Below are 20,525 nucleotides of genomic sequence, written 5' to 3'. Positions count from 1 at the left end.
CTGCATTCCAGCTTGGGCAACAGAGCGAGACTCTACCTCAAAAAAAAAAAAAAAAAAAAAATTGTGAAGGACATTGACTAAGAGCTCCTTGAGAAGCTAGAACACACAGAGACCCATGCCTATAGGAAATATTTCTAAAGAGATCTAAAATTGACAGTCAAAAGGTTATTGTGAAAGGCTGGACTTAAATCTTTTCCCCCTAGATACTAGAAAATACACAACTTATTAAGTTGAAGTATTTGCTTACACTTAAGTCACATATTTTAAAAAGCCACTAAAATCCCATGCTTTAATGATATTAGTACACAATTCAAAACACTGTACCATGGTATCCCCTCACTGGTACTTAGAACACAAATGAAACACATCTTGATAAAGTATCTTCCTATTTGGAATGTGCAAGACATAATTTACTAAGTTGATTCAACTATTAGGGACTGAATTTTATTCTCAAAGAGATGATCACAGAACATGAGAATTAAACATTCCTATAAAAGAAACGGATGCTTTTATTCAACTTGAGTTAAAACCACAATGAATCATATCAGAGTTCATGGGAAGCATAATAAATGAATAGTTAACCACTCACAAAATCAAAGCCATCGACATACTGAGATAACACGCATTAATTAGTGCTATAGTTCAAAACATACCCTTTAACTTATTTAGCACACAAAGTAACCATAAAAGTAATGTCTATACGCTCTAACCAAAATTTTTAAAAATTAAAAATAGCACAATTCTACGATTCTGATTTTACCAAGAAAATAAACCTTTTTTTTGGCACATGTTGTTCTATCAAAATGGAAAGCTAAGTCAGGCTGCTCTGCTTTTCACAACATAAATAAGCATTCATGCTATCACACTTGGGAAATTAACTCGGTGACAAAAAATTCACTGGAAAATAGAATCCTTGGAAAAATGGGGTCAGGTGCCATCCACTGAGAGGCAATGATAATGTGTGTCCTTGGTTATTAGCACAAAGTCAGGCAGCACACTATAATTTTAGCTACATGCAACTCTGTAGGAACACATGTGGCCTGAAAGTTACATGCAAGGGTGAAAAGAACTGCTGTGTTGGGACTGAGGAATGATGGGTGTTTGTTTTTCTTTAAATGTCATTTCACCTTTTAAAGGAAAATAAATCAAGTAGGTAGGTAAAAATCACTGAACTAAAGAGATACTAAAGATCAGAAGACTGGCAAATTGAGAAAATCCAGTTTCATGACAAGAGTGACTCAGGAAGGATGTCTCAGTCATGAAGAGGGTGGTGGAAGACAGTTTATATCTTTGGGTATTTATGGCAGGTCAGAATTAAAGATTTAACTTTTTCCCTTACTATTTACATAAAAAGCTGGTTTATCTGAAAAAAGTATCAATCCAGACTTGCCAATAAAGTGGCACTCAGGGACTGTATTATTGATCTACAACGACCGCCTGGAGGCACAAAAGACCCTGAAGGACTTTTTTGATTAGCAAAACAAAAACAAAAACAAAATCAGAAAAGCAAAAAACAGTTAATTTTTGTTTGGTCAAGTTTACTCAACCAGACCACCTTGATACCAACAATGCTGGAGAGCATTTGGCAAGAGCAGGACCACAATGCCAAATTCCTTGGAAAGGTAGACTTCCTGTGATAATTTCACGGATTGGCAAATTTGTGGGTTTTTTCCCATAGCAGCTTTTGAGAATGTTAGTTTCTGGCTGGGGCAGTGGCTCACACCTGTAATCCCAGCACTTTGGGAGGCAAAGGCAGGTGGATTGCTTGCGCCCAGGAGTTCGAGAGCAGCCTGGGTAACATGGTGAGACCCCATCTCTAATTTTATAAAATTAAAAAAAAAAAAGAGAATGTTACTTTCCTATAAGGCCAGGGTGTCTTAAGTACTAAGACATGCCTGTTGTTGTCCATTCCTTCATAACATTTCTCATAACCCATAATTTATTTCTCATCTGTCTTCTCTGAAAGGGCAGGGGCCTTGTCTGTTCTGTTCATTACCATATACCCCAGCACTTAATAATGTCTGGTACATGTAAGTGCTCAATAAATATTAGTTCAATGAATAAATGAAGTATGAATGAATCTCATACAGTCCAATAGACCTGGGGGGAAAGTGGAAAAAACAAAAACCCTAAAAAAATACTTAAGGAAGAGAGATAAGCAACAGTTCTATCAGTTGGGGTTATTAGATTTGATGCCAAAAAATTTACCATCATTCCACAACTGAAAATAGTTGTTTAGAGATTCAAAATATCTGAAAGATTTCAATTGAAAGTTAATATAAAAAGTGTTCTCTGGAAGACTCATTTACAAATAAATTAATTAAAGGCCTGTTACTAAACCAAGATACAACAGGAGCCCAATGTTTTGTTTGTTTCAAGATGGAGAAGACTCTGCTGCATACACTTGGAGGTCTAGATTTCCATAGAGGGCACGTAGCATATTGAGGACCTTTTCTTGAATGCTGTCAACTTGGTCAGAAGGACAGTAATCATCCAGGCTTGACCTAGAACCAAGAAGAGAAAGAGAAAGAAGAAAAATACACATAGGATAAAATCACACTGTGAGGAAAAGCTGCATGTGTTGATTTCAATGTAAAACAGAAAGTAAGGTGTGCTGAATTTTGGATCAATATCAGTTGAAAGCTAGTAAAAGTTTACCTTATGTTAGGCACCTCACATAAATTATGTTCTTTAATTTTCACAGCAACTCTATGAAAGAGGCACAATCAGTATCCCTTTAAAGATATCTGAAACAAAGAGATTAACCTGCGCAAGGTGAAATGTGGCGTGAGCCTTAGTGCTTGATTGCTAGACCACTGTTTGCCTGAAAGTGAGATGTTGCTTGGGAATACAGGGGCTTAGTATCTTAGTGATGAGACATCTTTTATTATGTGTGCGCTAGGGCTAGAAATGATGAGAGTCGAGGTTTTCCAACTGATAAAAGGATTCTATTTCTAAAAATGATTTGTTAACCACAAAATTATAAAGGATCCACGGCTTGGTCCAAAATGAAATGTGGCGATGTGCTGGTGTTGGATTTACTTTCCTAGGCAGTAGGAAGCAGAAAAGAGCAAAGTAGGTTGGGGCAGATATCTGTATTTTGGGAGTCTTTCCAGAACTTACCAACTACAACCTGAGTTGCACTGGGCAGTTACAATGCTGCTGCCAATTACAACTGGATTAACCAGTGTCTCCTAGTTCTGGATAAGGGTGAATAAAGCCTTCTAGAGGATAGAGTGAGAAGAGCAGCACAGAAATCTTTATAGAAGGAACTGGAATTAGTTATCTGGCCTACTCCTTAGTACAAGTATTTCAAACCTAAAGAGATAATCTGTAAGACCACTGATAAACTCCATACTCTGGTAACCAGGCTATTTTTGTGGCTTGATGTGAAAATTTAAGACACAATAAATAATATAGAGAAACTTTATTTTTATTTTTTATTTTTCTTGAGATAGTCTTGCTCTGTTGCCCAGGCTGGAGTGCAGTGGCATAATCTTGGCTCACTGCAATCTCCTCCTTCTGGGTCCAAGCGATTCTTCTGCCTCAGCCTCCTGAGTAGCTGGGATTACAGGTGCCTGCCACCATGCCTGGCTAATTTATATATTTTTAGTAGAGACAGGGTTTCACCATGTTGGCTAGGCTGGTCTTGAACTCCTGAACTCAGGTGATCTGCCCACCTTGGCCTCCCAAAGTGCTGCGATTATAGGGGTGAGCCACCAGGTCTGGCTTGAGAAACTTTATTAAATACTAACATATACATATGGACAAAGGCCTACTTTATTTTTGAGACAAGAGCTTTCTTTGCTGTTTAGTGGCATGATCATGGCTGATTGCAGCCTCAACCTCCAGGGCTCAAGCAATCCACCCACCTTGGCCTCCCAAAGTGCTGACGTTACAGGTGTAAGACACTATGCTCAGCAAGACCTACTTTAAAGTGTTATATGTAAAAACTCAATTTATAAGTCTTAACAAATAAAGCGTACTGCAATACTTTTGGAAAGATTTTTGACTTTTTTTTTTGAGACAGGGTCTCATTTTGTCACTCAGGCTGGAGTGCAGTGGTGTGATCTTGGCTCACTGCAGCCTCAGCTCCACAAGTAGCTGGGCCTACAGGCACATGCCATCACGCCCAGCTAATTTTGTGTGTGTGTGTGTGTGTTTTTTTGTAGAGTCAGGGTTTTGCCATGTTGCCCAGGCTGGTCTCAAACTCCTGAGCTCCAGCGATCCACCCACCTCCAACTCCCAAAATGCCAGGATTACAGGTGTGAGGCCACTGCACCTGGCCAATTTTTGACTTCTTTAAACACTATTAGAATGGTTCTTGATGGGAGCTACTCCCATGAAGGTGTTTTGAAAATCTCTTAGTACATTTTTGATTGACACAATGAATAGGGGACGCTACTGACATTTAGGGGACTGGGACAACAGGGCTGGGCTGCTAGAGGGCTTGCAACAGGCAGGATCATCCTGCAATATGAATAGCTGTCCCGTGTCTTGAATGTTTTCAAAGTCTACTGAGTACTCATGTAAGTGAAAAAGTGATTTTTAATTTTTTGAGCCTATGACATAGTTTGGCTGTGTCCCCATGCAAATCTCATCTTGAATTGTATCTTCCGTAATTCCCATTGCAGTAGGATGGACCTGGTGGGAGATAATTGACTCATGGCAGTGGTTTCACCCATACTGTTCTTGTGGTAGTGAATAAATATCATGACATCTGAGGGTTTTATAAGGAGAAACCTCTTTTGCTTGGTTCTCATTCTCTCTTTGCCTGCTGCCATCCATGTAAGACATGACTTGCTCCTCCTTGCTTTCTGCCGCGATTGTGAGGCTTCCCCAGCCACGTGGAACTATAAGTTAAATTAAACCTCTTGCTTTTGTATATTGCCCAGTCTCAGGTATGTCTCTATCAGCAGCATGAAAACAGACTAATACAGCCTAGAACTGAACACTTTATTATATAGAAAAGTATTTTTAAAAAATGCATTAAATATGAACTAAATTTTCCAGGAATGCAACTACTCTGTAAATTGGGGAAAGACTGGACTTTAACTGCAGATCCTTATGAAGAGACTGTTCAATGACTGAAAAATGTCATTATGGCAGTGCTGTTCATGGCATCTGGTCAACACATGGTATCTGCATTTGTAACTGCTACATTTACATCATGTAGTGTAACTGCTATAGTACATTTTTAACTGCATGTCTTAAATATGTGAGTCTAGTTTGGCATTTTAATATATTTTATTATCAATTACTTTAATTCCTCCTATGTGTATAGGTATTATGTGTATAGTAGGTTATATTACATATATAATGTATATTATCTATGTATATTATGAATATTATCTATATATATTTAAATTACATATAGGTAGGTTACATTATATGAGGTTTCAGAATGATAAAAGGATGTTACAAAATGTTTGTCATGAATTACATATTATTAGCCTGAGTACTTAAAGTACTTATTTTAGAACCTCATACTTCCATACAAAACCAGCCCAAAAATTAACATAGGAAAGCATTATTAAATTGTTATAACTATTCAGCAATTATATTCAAATTTAAAACATGGCAGCAGCTAAATATTAATTGGTAGGACACAGAAATGAGAATTCTTGTGTTCATCTGAATCTTACCAACTGCAAAGACAAGATAACAATAACTACATTGTTTGCATATCATCACTAATAGAGAAGAGAAAAAGGCCAGGTGCGGTTGCTCATGCCTGTAATCTCAGCATTTTGGGAGGCTGAGTTGAGTGGATCACCTGAGGTCGGGAGTTTGAGACCAGCCTGACCAACATGGAGAAACCCCGTCTCTATGAAAAATACAAAATTAGCCAGGCGTGGTGGTGCATGCCTGTAATCTCAGCTACTTGGGAGGCTGAGGCAGGAGAACTGCTTGAATCCGGGGGGCAGAGGTTGCGGTGAGCCAAGATTGTGCCATTGCACTCCAGCCTGGGCAACAAGAGCGAAATTCCTCTCAAACAAACAAACAAAAAAAACCAGGGAAGAGAAAATACAACATCTAAATTTTGAGCTGAGTAGGTAAAAAAAATTGTATTATTTTATTAGTAATCATTACATTTACCTACAGAAATTTTATTAGCTTCCTACTGCCGCTATAAAAAATTGCCACAAACTTAGTAGCTTAAAGCAACACTAAATTATTATCATATACTTTTGGAGGTCAGAAGTCCTAAAATAAAGGTGCCAACAGGGCTGCATTCTTTTTGTAAGATCCCAGGCATAATCTGTCCCCTGGCCTTTTCTAGCTTCTAAAGGCTGCCTGTGTTCGTGGCCTCCATCTTCAAAGCCGGCAGGGCAGAATTTTCGAATCACTCTCTCTGATTCTGACCCTCCTGCCTTTCTCTTCTAAGGACCCTTGTGATTACACTGGGCCCACTTGGTGAATCCAGGACAATCTCATCTCAAAATCCTTGAGTTAATCACACTGAGAATTCCCTTTTGCCATATAATGCAACACATTCACAGGTTCCAGAGATTAGGATGTGCACATCTCTGGTTTGCCATTATTCTACCGAACACACTTACCTTGCAATTGTCACAAGAGTAGGATTTGGTAAATTTTTCAGTAAATAATGCACAGATTGAATAAGATACTCTATTTCTTGTTCTGTGCTGATGTGGTGAGGAAGTTCTGAATAATCGCAGGTTAAACCAGCCTGGTGAACCTGAAAATAAGACAAAAATTACACTGTATGACAGTTGTTTTTATAAGCTTCTTTAATCATTAATGGCCTTATTGACAAATCTTTACTTTTATTGATACATAAAAGATGTGCATATTTTCAGGGTATATGTGATAATTTAATACATTCATACTAGCATATAAAGATCAAATCAGGGTAACTGGACTATCCAACACCTTAAATATGACAAACTTTTAATTTTTAATATCTTTATGCTTTGGGATTATTTTTTCTCTAACAGTTTCTATGTCATAAAAGTTATCTGCTCTCTGAAGTGTTGGTAGAACTCACCTATATACTGTCTGGGCCAGATGCCTCTTCTTAGAATAATTCTTTACTTCTTTATTGTATGATTATTGGTCTTTACTTAATTTTGGTAATTCGCATTTTCTATCAAATTATCCATTTCATCTAGATTCTAAAAAGTTGAGGCCAGGCATGGTGGCTCATGCCTGTAATCCCAGCACTTTGGGAGGCTGAGGCGGGTGGATCGCCTGAGGTCTCAGGAGTTTGAGACCAGCCTGATCAACATGGAGAAACCCCGTCTCTACTAAAAATACAAAATTAGCTGGGTTTGGTGGCACATGCCTATAATCCCAGCTTCTAATCACTTGAACCCGGGAGGCAGAAGTTACGGTAAGCTGAGATCGTGCCATTGCACTCTAGCCTGGATAACAAGAGTGAAACTCCGTATCAAAAAAAAAATAAAAATAAAAAGTTGATACAAAACTGTACATAATATTCTCATCTCATTTTTAACACATTATTTTACTTACTTTTAAAATATTAATACATGCAACTAATACTATATTCCAAGCTTTGAGAGGATACAAGATAAAATATATTTGTCCTACCTTATTTAACCAACTGTTTTCTTGTGTATCCTTTATGTGTAACCATAGACTACTGCCATCTACATATGTGTTTTAAATTTAAATGAATGATGTCCAGTCTTAGCACTAAACTAAACTTGCCTGAAAGTTAGAAGTGGCTCACATGCTACCATTCTGCAACCTTAACTTTATAATGTTTTGAAAAATGGAACTTAACTATGTCATAGTTTTGCCTAGAGTATACAAGTGCAAAGCATGAAAAAACACACTAATCAACTATTTTACTAGAGGCTCTGGATACACATCAACAATTTAACTGGCAATAATCAGTCAGTGTGATAAAAGGATGAATTCTGAATGTTCATTTTGCCAAAATGGTAAAACTATTTAGCGTTCTATCTCTGCAGCTGTAGGCACATCATAATTGATTATATGTGACTGAACCCCAGCCATTCCCTGTCCCCCAAAAAACATCAAACCCACCCAGCGAAAAAAATCCAGATGCAATGTAATGATTAAAGCAGACCTGCCTGCAGACATATTTGATAATATTGTATGAGCTCAAAGCATTTTCTTTCTCTTTTTAAATATGACACAAAGTCTCACTCTGTTGCCCAAGCTGGAGTGCAATGGCACGATCTCAGCTCACCGTAACCACCCAGGTTCAAGCAATCCTCCTGCCTCAGCATCTCAAGTAGCTGGGACTACAGGCGTGTGCCACCACATCTGGCTAATTTTTGTATTTTTTGTAGAGACAAAAAATAGGGTTTTGCCATGTTGCCCAGGCTGGTCTCAAACTCCTGGGCTCAAGTGATCTACCTGCCCTGACCTCCCAAAGTGCTGGGATTACAAGTGTGAGCCACTGTTCCTGGCCTCAAAATATTTTCAAACCTTAAGTATCTTGTAATAATCTTAAATACCATTTTTTAAAAAATGTAAGTCTTGGCTGAGCATGGTGGCTCACGCCTGTAATCCCAGCACTTTGGGAGGCCGAGGCAGGTGGATCATGAGGTCAGGAGATCGAGACCACGGTGAAACCCCGTCTCTACTAAAAATACAAAAAATTAGCTGGGTGTGGTGGCGGGCACCTGTAGTCCCAGCTACTCAGGAGGCTGAGGCAGGAGAATGGCGTGAACCCAGAAGGCGGAGCTTGCAGTGAGCCAAGATCACACCACTGCACTCCAGCCTGGGCGACAGACAGAGACTCCGTCTCCAAAAAAAAAAAAAAAAAAAAATGTAGGTCTTGGAAGCATTTACTCAGGGTAACTTGAATGTATGCTCCTGGAAAAAAAAAAAAAAGTTAAACAAAACAGTATAAGTCTTGGATTTGCTCAGGTTTCACCAAAATATTCTTTTGCTCATTATATGGTTTTGCTGTATCTCCACTCAAATCTCATCTTGAATTGTAACTCCCACAATTCCCATGTGTCATGGGAGAACCCAGTGGGAAGTGATTATGGCGGCAGATCTTTCCGGCACTGTTCTCATGACAGTGAATGAATATCAGGAGAACTGATGGGGTTTTTTTTTTGTTTGTTTTGTTTTCTTTGAGACGGAGTCTCACTATGTCGCCCAGGCTGGAGTGCAGTGGCACTATCTCGGCTCACTGCAAGCTCCGCCTCCCGGGTTCATGCCACTCTCCTGCCTCAGCCTCCAGAGTAGCTGGGACTACAGGTGCCTGCCACCACGCCTGGCTAATTTTTTAGTAGAGACGGGGTTTCGCCATGTTAGCCAGGATGGTCTCCATCTCCTGACCTCATGATCCGCCTGCCTCAGCCTCCCAAAGTGCTGGGATTACAGGCGTGAGCCACTGCGCCCAGCCAAGATCTGACGGTTTCATTTTTTTTGAGACAGAGTTTCATTTTTGTTGCCCAGGCTGGAGTGCAATGGCACAATCTTGGCTGACCACAACCTCCACCTCCTGGGTTCAAGCGATTATCTTGCCTCAGCCTCCCAAGTAGCTGGGATTATAGGAATGCGCCACCACGCCTGGCTAATTCTGTATTTTTCATAGAGATGGGGTTTCTCCATGTTGGTCAGGCTAGTCTCGAACTCCTGACCTCAGGTGATCTACTCGCCTCGGCCTCCCAAAATGCTGGGATCACAGGTGTGAGCCACCGTGCCCGGTCAGAGATCTGATGGTTTTAAACCAGACGTCTCCCTGCAGAGAAGCTGTCTCTTCTTGTCTGCTGCCATGTGAGACGCATCTTTCACCTTCTGCCATGATTGTGAGGCTGCACCAGCCACGTGGAACACTAAGTCCATTAAATCTCTTTCTTTTGTAAATTGCCCAGTCTTGGGTATGTCTTTATCAGCAGTGTGAAAATAGACTAATACAGTAAATTGGTACCAGTAGAGTGGGGCACTGTTGAAAAGGTACCTGAAAATGTGGAAGCAACTTTGGAACTGGCAGAGGTTGGAACAGTTTGGAGGGTTCAGAAGAAGGCAGGGAAATGTGGAACGGTTTGGAACTTCCTAGAGACTTGTTGAATGGCTTGGACCAAAATGCTGATAATGACACGGACAATGAAATCCAGACTGAGGTGGTCTCAGATGGAGATGAAGAACTTGCTAGGAACTGGAACAAAGGTGACTCTTGTTATATTTTAGCAGAGACTGGTGGCATTTTGCCCTCGCCCTAGAGATGTGTGGAACTTTGAACTTGAGAGATGATTTAGCATATCTGGTGGAAGAAATTTCTAAGCAGCAAAACATTCAAGAGGTGACTTGGGTGCTGTTAAAGGCATCCAGTTTTTTTATTTTTATTTTTTATTTTTGAAATGGAGTCTTGCTCTGTCACCCAAGCTGGAATGCAGTGGTACCATCTCGGCTCACTGCAGCCTTTGCCTCTCAGGTTCAAGCGATTCTTTGCCTTAGCCTCCTGAGTAGCTAGGATTACAGGTGCGTCCTGCCACACCCAGGTACGTTTTGTATTTTCAGTAGAGAAGGGGTTTCGACACGTTGGTCAGGTTGGTCTTGAACTCCTGGCCTCAAATGATCCACCCGCCTTGGCCTCTCAAAATGCTGGGATTACAGGCGTGAACCACTGCACCTGGCCAAGGCATTCAGTTTTAAGAGGGAAACAGAGCATAAAAGTTTGGAAAATTTGCAGCCTGACAATGTGAATGAAAAGAAAATTCCATTTTTTGAGAAGAAATTCAAGCTGGCTGCAGAAATTTGCATAAGTAACGAGGAGCCAAATGTGAATCCCCAAGACAATAAAGAAAATGTATCCAGGGCATGTCAGAGACCTTTGCGGTAGCCCCTCCTGTCACAGGCCTGAAGGTTTAGGAGGAAAAAATTGTTTCATGTGCAGGGCTCAGGGTCCCAGTGATGTGTACAGCCTAGGGACTTGGTGTCCTGTGTCTCAGCTGCTCCAGCCATGGCTAAAATGGACCAATATAGAGCTCGGGCTATGGCTTCAGATGGCCTTGGCAGCTTCCAGTTAGTGTTGAGCCTGCGAGTGCACAGAAGTCAAGAATTGAAGTTTGGGAACTTCTGCCCAGATTTCAGAAGATGTATGGAAATACCTGGATGCCTAGGCAGAAGTTTGCTGCAGGGGCTGGGCCCTCATGGAGAACCTCTGCTAGGGGCAGCGTGGAAGGGAAATGTGGGGTTGGATCCCCACCCAGAGTCCCTAGGGGCACCACCTAGTAGAGCTGTGAGAAGAGGGCCACTGTCTGTCCTCCAGACCCCAGAATGGTAGATCCACTGACAGTTTGTACTGTGTGCCTGGAAAAGCTGCAGACACTCAACACCAGCCCATGAAAGCTGCCAGGAGGGAGGTTGTACCCCGAAAAGCCATAGGGGCAGAGTTGCCCAAGACAATGTGAACCCACCTCTTGCATCAGAGTGACCTAGATGTGAGACATGGAGTCAAATATGATCTTTTTGGAGCTTTAAGATTTGACTGAAGATGGACTTCAGACTTGCATTGCCCCTTTGTTTGGGCCACTTCCTCCCATTTGGAACGGCTGTATTTACCCAATGCTTGTACATCCATTGTATCTCGGAAGTAACTAACTTGCTTTTGATTTTACAGGCTCATAGGTGGAAGGGACTTGGCTTGTCTCAGATGAGATGTTGGACTGTGGACTTCTGAGTTAATGCTGAAATGAGTTGAGACTTTGAGGGACTGTTGGGAAGGCATGACTGGTTTTGAAATGTCAGGACATGAGATTTGCGAGGGGCCAAGGGTAGAATGACATGGTTTGGCTGTATCCCCACCCAAATCTCATCTTGAATTGTAACGCCCACAATTCCCACATGTCGTGGGAGGAACCCGATGGGAGGTGATTGAATTGTGGGGGTGGGTCTTTCTTGTGCTGTTCTCATGATGGTCAATGAGTCTCATGAGATCTCATGGTTTTAAAAACCGGAGTCTCCCTGTACAATCTCTCTTTTCTTGTCTGTCACCATGTGAGACATGCCTTTCACCTTCCACCATGACTGTGAGGCCTCCCCAGTCATATGGAACTGTAAGTCCATTAAATCTCTTTTGTAAATTGCCTAGTCTTGGGTATGTCTTTATCAGCAGTGTGAAAACAGACATCTCTTATTTTAAAGAATACCAGCAAATTCTTATACATGCAATCAATACTTAAATCAATACTTCAGTTTTAGTCAAAGTGGTCTGACTGTATTCCATAAGTAAATAAAATATGCAAACCCAGCTTACTGAAGTAAGAGAAAGACCACACTAAGAGGCAGGAGACTTGGAAGTCTTAGCCCTGGCATCAAATCTGAGAAAAGTCACTTGAACTTTTTTTTTTTTTTTTTTTTTTTTTTGAGACGGGGTCTCACTCTGTCACTCAGGCTGGAGTGCAGTGGCACGATCTGGGCTCACTGCAAGCTCCGCCTCCCGGGTTCACACCATTCTCCTGCCTCAGCTTCCCAAGTAGCTTGGACTACAGGCGCCTGCCACCATGCCTGGCTAATTTTTTGTTATTTTTAGTAGAGACAGGGTTTCACCATGTTAGCCAGGATGGTCTCGATCTCCTGACCTCGTAATCTGCTGGCCTCGGCCTCCCAAAGTGCTGGGATTACAGGCGTGAGCCACTGCGCCTGGACACTTGAATATTTTAAGCTGTAGCTTTCTCATCTCAAGTACCAGGTCAAATGGGAAAATATATGCTTCAAAGACTGCAAAATGATATACAAATAAATTATGACTAAAAGTATCTTTGGCTATAGCATTCAGATCCCTGTTGACAAATAGCTAACACATTTAAAACGTGCTAGTCACAGCTCTCTCTTTTTTCTTTTCTTATGGTTTTTACAAACAGAAAAGTTTTTAAATAGGGAGGAAAAGAAGGAAGGAGGAAGGGAGTATAAATAGTCATCAATAAAAAATGGACCATTTTAGAAATTGTGTACTTTTCTTTTGTCTGGTGAAGAGAGATCTGACCCCAGACAAAACTAAAAAAATACACAGGACTTTTGCTTCATAAGTAAAATTGAGGAAAAAATGTTTTTCCTGGAAAACTTTTCCAGGAAAACAGTATTCTGTTTCAATGTATGTATTTTTTTCACTCATTTCTTTTCTTAATAATTATTTCACACTTCACAGGAACACAAACAAAAATGAACCACTTTAACAAAAAGCAAATTCTTCTACCCAGAAAATTGTCTTTACAAAGGGTCAATTTTACACGTTAATATAAAATATTTACCATTTCATAGTCTGGTACTTCCATCCGTTTTTTCAAACTCTGTACAAGGGGAACTAGTGATTCCATTCTGGAAAAAAGCCATCCCACTCAATTAAACATCACAACCACCGCAACTAAAATGACAATAGTAAATGATACATTATACTAACATTTACCATAATAACATGCTTCATATGGTACTTGGGAAATAAAAGATGCTGTCCAAATATCTTAAAATATTAAGAAATAAATGTTTCCTGTTTTCTTACCCAAAACATTGATATAACCATCGAGGCTTTTAAGGTATTAAGTTTAGGTGGACCTTTTGGAAGCTCTGATTGGCTAATGCTTCTAGTGTTTTAATTCCTCCTCCACAAATATTCACTAATTTGCTGGGAGTAAAAAAAGAAAGAAAAAAGGAGGCATGGAGGCCTGCCTGCTTGCCCACTTGTCCTGTTACTTTTTCCTTTTTATTAATGACATTTTCTAGGCTTCTGGACCCTAACCAACCACCTCACTTCCCTAGACATAGTGAAGCCTCTATGCCGAGGGTCTGGCTCTTTAGGGTCATGGTTAGTTTGGGGAGACTTTTCTTTCAGTGTCATCTACTTTTCCTTTATGCTATTTTTTCTCCCTTCAATACCAAGCACAGTCTAAACTCACTACTGTTGCAGTCTCATCATATCTTCAAGTCTGTATTAGAACTCCCTGCTGGTGACGAGAAGCTAACTGGGCATGCTCAGTAGGCAGAGTGGGTTTCAGTGGAAGTCTGTGGGCTGGACTTAGGATTCCAAGGTTTCCAGGCCTATTTTGTTGTTGTTGTTAAAGTTTTAAACTTAGCTTGAGACTTCATGAAATAACAAAATAATAGGATTTTTCAGTATTTCTAGGAAGACTCCTGTCCTGTGACTTACTTCTCTATCTCCCTCTTCTATCATTTCAAAAAAGAAGGAATCATTTTAGAACCCTATACTGAAGAGGAAAAAGCATTAACTGATTTTTTTTTTTTTCTTTTTTTGAGATAGGGCCTTCCTCTGTCACCCAGGCTGGAGTGCAGTGGTGCGATCTCAGCTCACTGCAGCCTTGACCTCAAGTGATCCTCCCACCTCAGCCTCCCAAGTAGTTGGGGCCACAGGTGCATGACACCATGCCTGGCTAATTTTTTGTATTTTTTTGTAAAGACAGGATTTCACCATGTCACCCAGGCTGGTCTCGAACTCCTGAGCTCAGGCGATCTGCTCACCTTGGCCTCCCAAAGTGCTCAGATTATAGGCGTGAGCCACCATGCCTGGCCATTAACTGATGTTAAAGTGCCTAATCAATACTTACTGATGTGATTAATATTACTGTGAATTATTCCTCCACATCACTGCTTTGTTAGTGTCAATAATTAAAGCTTTATGATGTTTACATTTTAGGGATGCTTCTGAATATTTTAAGTAAAAATTACAATGAGTATTTTGAATAGATAATACATGCACATAGCAAAAGAAATAATTTCTCACTCGTATACTTCGTCATTTAGCCATAGAATTCCTTTCCCCAGAGGCAACCACTGTTCCAGGTTCTTCCATATTCTTCTAGAGATCTGCTGAATTATTTTTAATAACCATAACATGACAAATCTTAGTGGTTGTTCATGTTCTGGCCTAAAGTATTATTGATTCTAATTTCCCATTTTATCTTGCTACCTTACAACTGATTTTCTTTTGTTTACACTAGAGAGAATAATATGACAGTTTGTGGGAGATTAGTTTTAAAATAAGCTAGTTCTGGTTTTCCTATGCTCATGGAGACCAAAAAGTTTGTCTGATGGTTTTATTTTAGTTTTCTGGCCGTTTGAGATTACATGATTTAAGACTTATTTTAGAGAAAAATCACTGTAATATTTATGCCAATATTCTTTCACGCCAGCTTCAATACCAAAGGCTTTCACTCAAAAAGAACTCTCTTCACACTTTCAAGGTAATATGAACAGTCAGTCAAATAAATGACCTGATGGAGAATCTAGCCTTCAAATACTGTTCCTTCATGTCAGTTTTTGCACTGGGGTTTTTTTTTGTGTGTGTGTGTTGTTTGTTTGTTTTTTTGAGATGGAGTCTCACTCTGTCGCCCAGGCTGAGTGCAGTGGCGTGATCCCTGCTTACTGCAAGCTCCGCCTCCCAGGTTCACTCCATTCTCCTGCCTCCTGTAGTCTCCTGTAGCTGGGACTGCAGGCGCCTAACACCACGCCCGATTAATTTTTTCTTTTTTTTGTATTTTTAGTAGAGACTGGGTTTCACCGTGTTGGCCAGGATGGTCTCGATCTCCTGACCTCATGATCTGCCCGCCTCAGCCTCCCAAAGTGCTGGGATTGCAGGTGTGAGCCACTGAGCCCAGCCAAGTTTTCGCATTGTAATTTACTTGTCAAGTAATTTACTTTTCTGTTGTTAGGTTAGTATTTTTTTCTTATTCTACTTAGGACAGGGAATGCCTAGGTACTACTCATCTTTACTTCTCTTTAAGACCTCGTACAGTATCTCATATTTAGGGGCAGCTACCGCACAGAGACTAAAAACATGCCTACTTACTATGTGACTTTGGCCAATTTCCTTAACCTTGGTTTTTTCATCTATAAAATTGACATAATAAGAATAAAACCATAAGGCTGTTGTAAGGAGTACATGAGATAAGGCAAGGAAAAATATTAGATAAAGGGTACACAGAATATACTCAATAATGTCTACTGTTGTTAGTAAATGTGTTGAAATTTAATACTAATTCTTTTTTCTCTCTCTTTCTTTTTTCAGACAAGTCTCTGTCACCCAGGATAGAGTGCAGTGACATGATCACAGCTCACTGCAGACTCAAACTCCTAGGCTCAAGCAATCCTCACACTTCAGCCTTCCAAGTAGCTGGGAGCAGCGGCTGTAGTGGCTACAGGTAGGTGCCACCATATCTGGCTAATTAAAAAACTTTTTTTTAGAGACAGGGTCTTATTACATTACCCAGACTGGTCTGGAACTCCGGGCCTCAAGTGATCCTCTCCTACCTCAGCATCCCAAGTAGCTGAATACTAAGTTTTTAAAAGCAATGTATCTTGCAAATTTAGGAACATATCTAGGACCGAAAGTTAGTAGAGTTGGGGGAAAAAAATGTTTGAGAGTCTTACCCAGGGTTTGAAGCCCATCTCTGTACAGTTTCTTCATCATCACCATCACACAAATCGGCAAAAGTGGCTTCTAAATCCTCTAACTGATGAATTCGAGTATCAACAATATCTACCAAATCTTCCTTAAAATACATTGAAAAGCTGAGATTACATAGTTATTCTTTCAAAAAACGAGCAACATTCCATTACAAAAAAAACTTGGCTCTATTAGTTAAAACATAATTTTCAAGGACTAACCATGGGCTTTGCCAATACACACACACACACACACATACACACACTCACTTTGAGCAGTCTTTGAGATCACTGTAGTAATTTGCAAGATACTACTAGTTATACGATAAATGAATAAAACCCCAAAGAAACAAATGGAGGATACCTCTGTTAGGTTGGTGCCAGGTTTCTTAAATTTGTACAGCTCTTGTAAGATTTTGTACTCTTCCTGGAAAACAAAACAAAAAATCCACATACCGGAAAAAAAAAGTTAAAAATTTTTAGTGATATGCTTTAAGGAAGAGACAGCCTTGCTTGTGATACAAGAACATCTTAGATAATTATTTAAAAGTTTGTATGGGACAATGAGGCAAAATGTATACTTTAGATTTTTATCATAATAATTTTATTGTAAATATTGTAAAATTTATTTTATTGTAAATATCACTTCTTCAAGGCAACTCTATCCAGCTGGGCATGACAATACTATGTAAAAATTACCTAAGGAAGCATACTTGGTGGCTAATGGGTCATGACATGAAAATATTTTAAATAATATTCCACTATATAAATGGCATGTCCTAGGATATAAACAGACTTTAGCTATTTACAGGAAATGCACGTATCTTTAATAACAACAACAAAGAACTCCCCATGTCCACTTTGCAGCCATTTCTCTAACAACAGAAGAGAACTCTGAAGTACAAAGGCAATACTGGAGGCAGAATGTCAAAGGCATAGAACCTCGGTCAGGAGGCTCCACTAAGGGGAGAAAGAGGTTTGCCATACAAACTTTGTAGGATAATGTTTCCCCTTGTTTAGCACAGCTACATGGATCCATTATATAGGTGGGTACACCTGGCCCCAGTAATCCTATTTAGGAGTATTCTCGGAAAGAGGTTATACCCAAGAGCTAAAATTCATTAAGCACAATGTTGTGGCATATCTTCAGCGCTTTATTCATTCATTATAACAATCCTGAGTTGGGTATGACTATTATTCTGATTTGGTACTTGAAGAAACTATGGGTCAGAAAGATTAAGTAATTTTCCTAAGATCATATAGCTAATAAACAGTAGAGGTAACAATAGAACTTAACTCCCTTAACTTTTGAACATGCTTCTTTTTTTTCTTCTTTTTCGAGATGGAGTCTTGCTCTGTCACCCAGGCTGGATGGAGTGCAGGGGTGTGATCACGACTCACTGCAGCCTTGACCTCCCAGGCTTAAGTGATCCTCCCATCTTGGCCTCCCGAGTAGTGGGACCACAGGCACGTGCCATTATGCCTGGCTAGATTAAAATTTTTTTTTTTTTTCCATAAAGATGGGATCTTGCTACATTGCCTACACTGTTCTCAAACTCCTTGGCTCAAGTGGTCCTCCTGCTTTGGCCTCCCAAAGTACTGGGATTATACGCATGAGCCACTGTACCCAGCCTGAACATGCTCTTAAAAAAAAAAAAAAAGATGAACACCTGTCTTTCCTAATGATGTTTTAAAAATTGCCACTAAATAACAGAGTGTAATACATGTTTTAAAAAAAGTCTATTGTACCAAAGGGTCTAAAAGTGTTCCCAGGTTTCCTGATAGCACTCTAAAAGGAATAACTGCCACTGAATTTCTTATGTAACCTTCTAGAAACTTTCATTACAAATATTTACTACAAACATTTAGGTGAGTAATCAGGCACGTCACTGTTTAAGGAATAATCCGTTACACAGGATTTATATATAGAATATCTCTGGAAAGATACACAAGAAACTGACCACAGTATTCGTTTCTGAAACAAAGAACTGAGGGAATAGGGATAAGAGAGTGCTGTTTTTCAATGTACACTTGTCCCTTGGTATCCGTGGGGGATTGGTTCGGGGACCTCCTGTGGATACCAAAATCTGTGGTTGCTCAAGTCCCTGATATAAAATAGTGTAGTATTTGCATATAACCTATGCATACCCTCTCATATGCTTTAAGTCATCTCTAAATTACTTATGGTATCTAATACAGTGTAAATTCTATGTAAACAGTTGTTATATTGTATTGTTTTTTATTTGTATTATTTTTTACTCTTGTATTGTTATTTCTTGTTGTTTTTTATTTTTTCTGAATATTTCCTATCTGTGGCTGATTAAATCCATGGATACAGAGGGCTGACTGTATATATCTGTACTGTATGATTTAATTTTTATCCATCACCCATGTATACATTACCCCAATTAATAAATGCAAAATAATGAATACTATCTACAGCAGGAGTTGGCAATCCACAGCCTATAGCCTGTTTTTGTATGGCCCTCAAGTTAAGAATGGTATATACAACTTTAACAGGTTTAGAAAACAACAGAAAAGGGTATTAGTAGAGAATGTGAACCCCAAAGCCTAAAATAATTGCTAGCTGTCTGTTTAAAGAGTTTGCTGACTCCTCATCTAGAGAAAAGCCACACAATTCTCAAGATCTATGTGTTAAAAATATAATATTTACCTGAGTGAACATTTCTTTGAAGGGATTCTTCACTGAAAAAAAATCCAAGTCAATATCTAAAACAAATGCCTTCCCTTTCTTCAAAATTTCCAGAATCTCCCCACTGCTGGCGGCAGTCTGGCGTTCCTGATTTTCAGAAGAACATGAACGTGATGGTTCTAGGCAAGTCTGGTCACTTCTCTGTGTCGCTGTCTCCTTTTCCAGTCCTTCTGAAGAAGAGTCACAGTTAGTAGAGGCAGTGTTTTCCGAATCTTCCAGGTCTAGCTTTGGTTTCTTAGCAGAAGACACTGCATCGTTTTCTTCTTGATTGTTACACAGTTTATAAGGTTTTACCATAATTACATCCAATTGTAACGGTTTTTGGTTCTCTAGCTGGTCTTCAGGTACATACAGACCATCACTTAGGAAGTAATGATCTGTACTTGTAACCCTGAATCAGAGGAAAAAACGATTTTTAAGAAGAATGGGAAAATTAGTTGACATTTCACTATGGCATGGCAGAAATATAAGAATGGACCTATTTGACAAAAACTGAGAGCAGTCTCTAGTATTTGTACTTCCTGTTCTTCTGTAGAAATAGCATTCCTCAAATTCTTAGCTGGACACACAGCTGCCCCACATAAAGACTACATTTCAGTCTGCCTTGCCTGGTGTGGCCATGTGATTAAATTCAGGCCAGTGGTTGTGAATGGAAGAAAAGCATACAGAGCTCTGCTCTCCTGTTTCCTGCTGACTGGCATATGAACACAGAGGTGGCAAGCCACCTTGGACTATAAAGACAAGGGCAGTATTCTAGAGACGGTGGTGCAAAAAGATAGAAGGAACTAGGGTTCCCCAAACTCTAGAGCTGCCACATAGGCCTGGACTGTGTACACTGAATTCTAATATAAGAATAAACTCTTGTTTAAGCCAGTGTTCCTTTGTTCTCTCTCATACCAGCTGAATCTTTATCCAAAAAATCATTGAAGAGAAAAATTTCATCTGGAAATAATTTCTCTTCATAGAAACTCCCCGACATATTTTACAGCTTTGTTAATTTCTATATAACTGTAATATTTTCAATATGAAAGGTGACTAGGTAAATAAACAGTGAAGCCAAATACTTCTTCTAGAGGCATGCCTTACCCACCTAAAATAATGGTTAATATTTATTTCCCACTTGCCTTCTCCCAGCATACACAGCTGTAAACTGTAAAAGCTATTTTCCAAAAATAGCTACTATTTTCCAAAAATAGTAAAACTAATGTCCAAGCTTATTAAAACTGTACAACCCTAAGATGAGGCTGTATCCCCCAACCTAAATTAATATTCTTTTTAATAACAGCAGTTTTCCCGTGTTCCTATCATACAAACATACAAATATTTGTCAAACTAAACACCTACATGTATATGTGTCTATTCCATAAAGTTTTACTTGCAGGATTAACCAAAATCATGAATCAAAATCTTCCAAAATTGTTAATCAGACACAGAGTTTCAA

The 20,525-nt window shown here is 39.5% G+C and overlaps 1 protein-coding gene across 2 annotated transcripts in view; it reads right to left on the bottom strand.

The window, feature by feature from the left end:
- Positions 1–491: 491 nt before the first annotated feature.
- The window catches only part of C6H5orf22 (chromosome 6 C5orf22 homolog), a 117,099-nt gene continuing 97,065 nt past the window's right edge, over positions 492–20,525 (bottom strand). Inside the window, exons 5-11 of one of the 2 annotated variants that reach the window (XM_050793846.1) lie at positions 19,046–19,475; positions 16,736–16,798; positions 16,357–16,478; positions 13,227–13,293; positions 9,935–10,132; positions 6,564–6,703; positions 492–2,504 (exon numbers count right to left, since the gene is read on the bottom strand). In XM_050793846.1, the coding sequence (XP_050649803.1) occupies positions 2,375–2,504; positions 6,564–6,703; positions 9,935–10,132; positions 13,227–13,293; positions 16,357–16,478; positions 16,736–16,798; positions 19,046–19,475 (1,150 nt within the window). In that variant the 3' untranslated portion in view covers positions 492–2,374. The remainder of the gene's footprint in view (positions 2,505–6,563; positions 6,704–9,934; positions 10,133–13,226; positions 13,294–16,356; positions 16,479–16,735; positions 16,799–19,045; positions 19,476–20,525) is intronic. The other variant, XM_050793847.1, reaches the window with a different exon arrangement.

This window comes from Macaca thibetana, chromosome 6 (genome assembly GCF_024542745.1).
Source record: "Macaca thibetana thibetana isolate TM-01 chromosome 6, ASM2454274v1, whole genome shotgun sequence".
Lineage (NCBI taxonomy): Eukaryota > Metazoa > Chordata > Mammalia > Primates > Cercopithecidae > Macaca > Macaca thibetana.
Note: the sequence above shows the minus strand (reverse complement) of the source record. Positions and strands in the feature narration are given on the sequence as shown.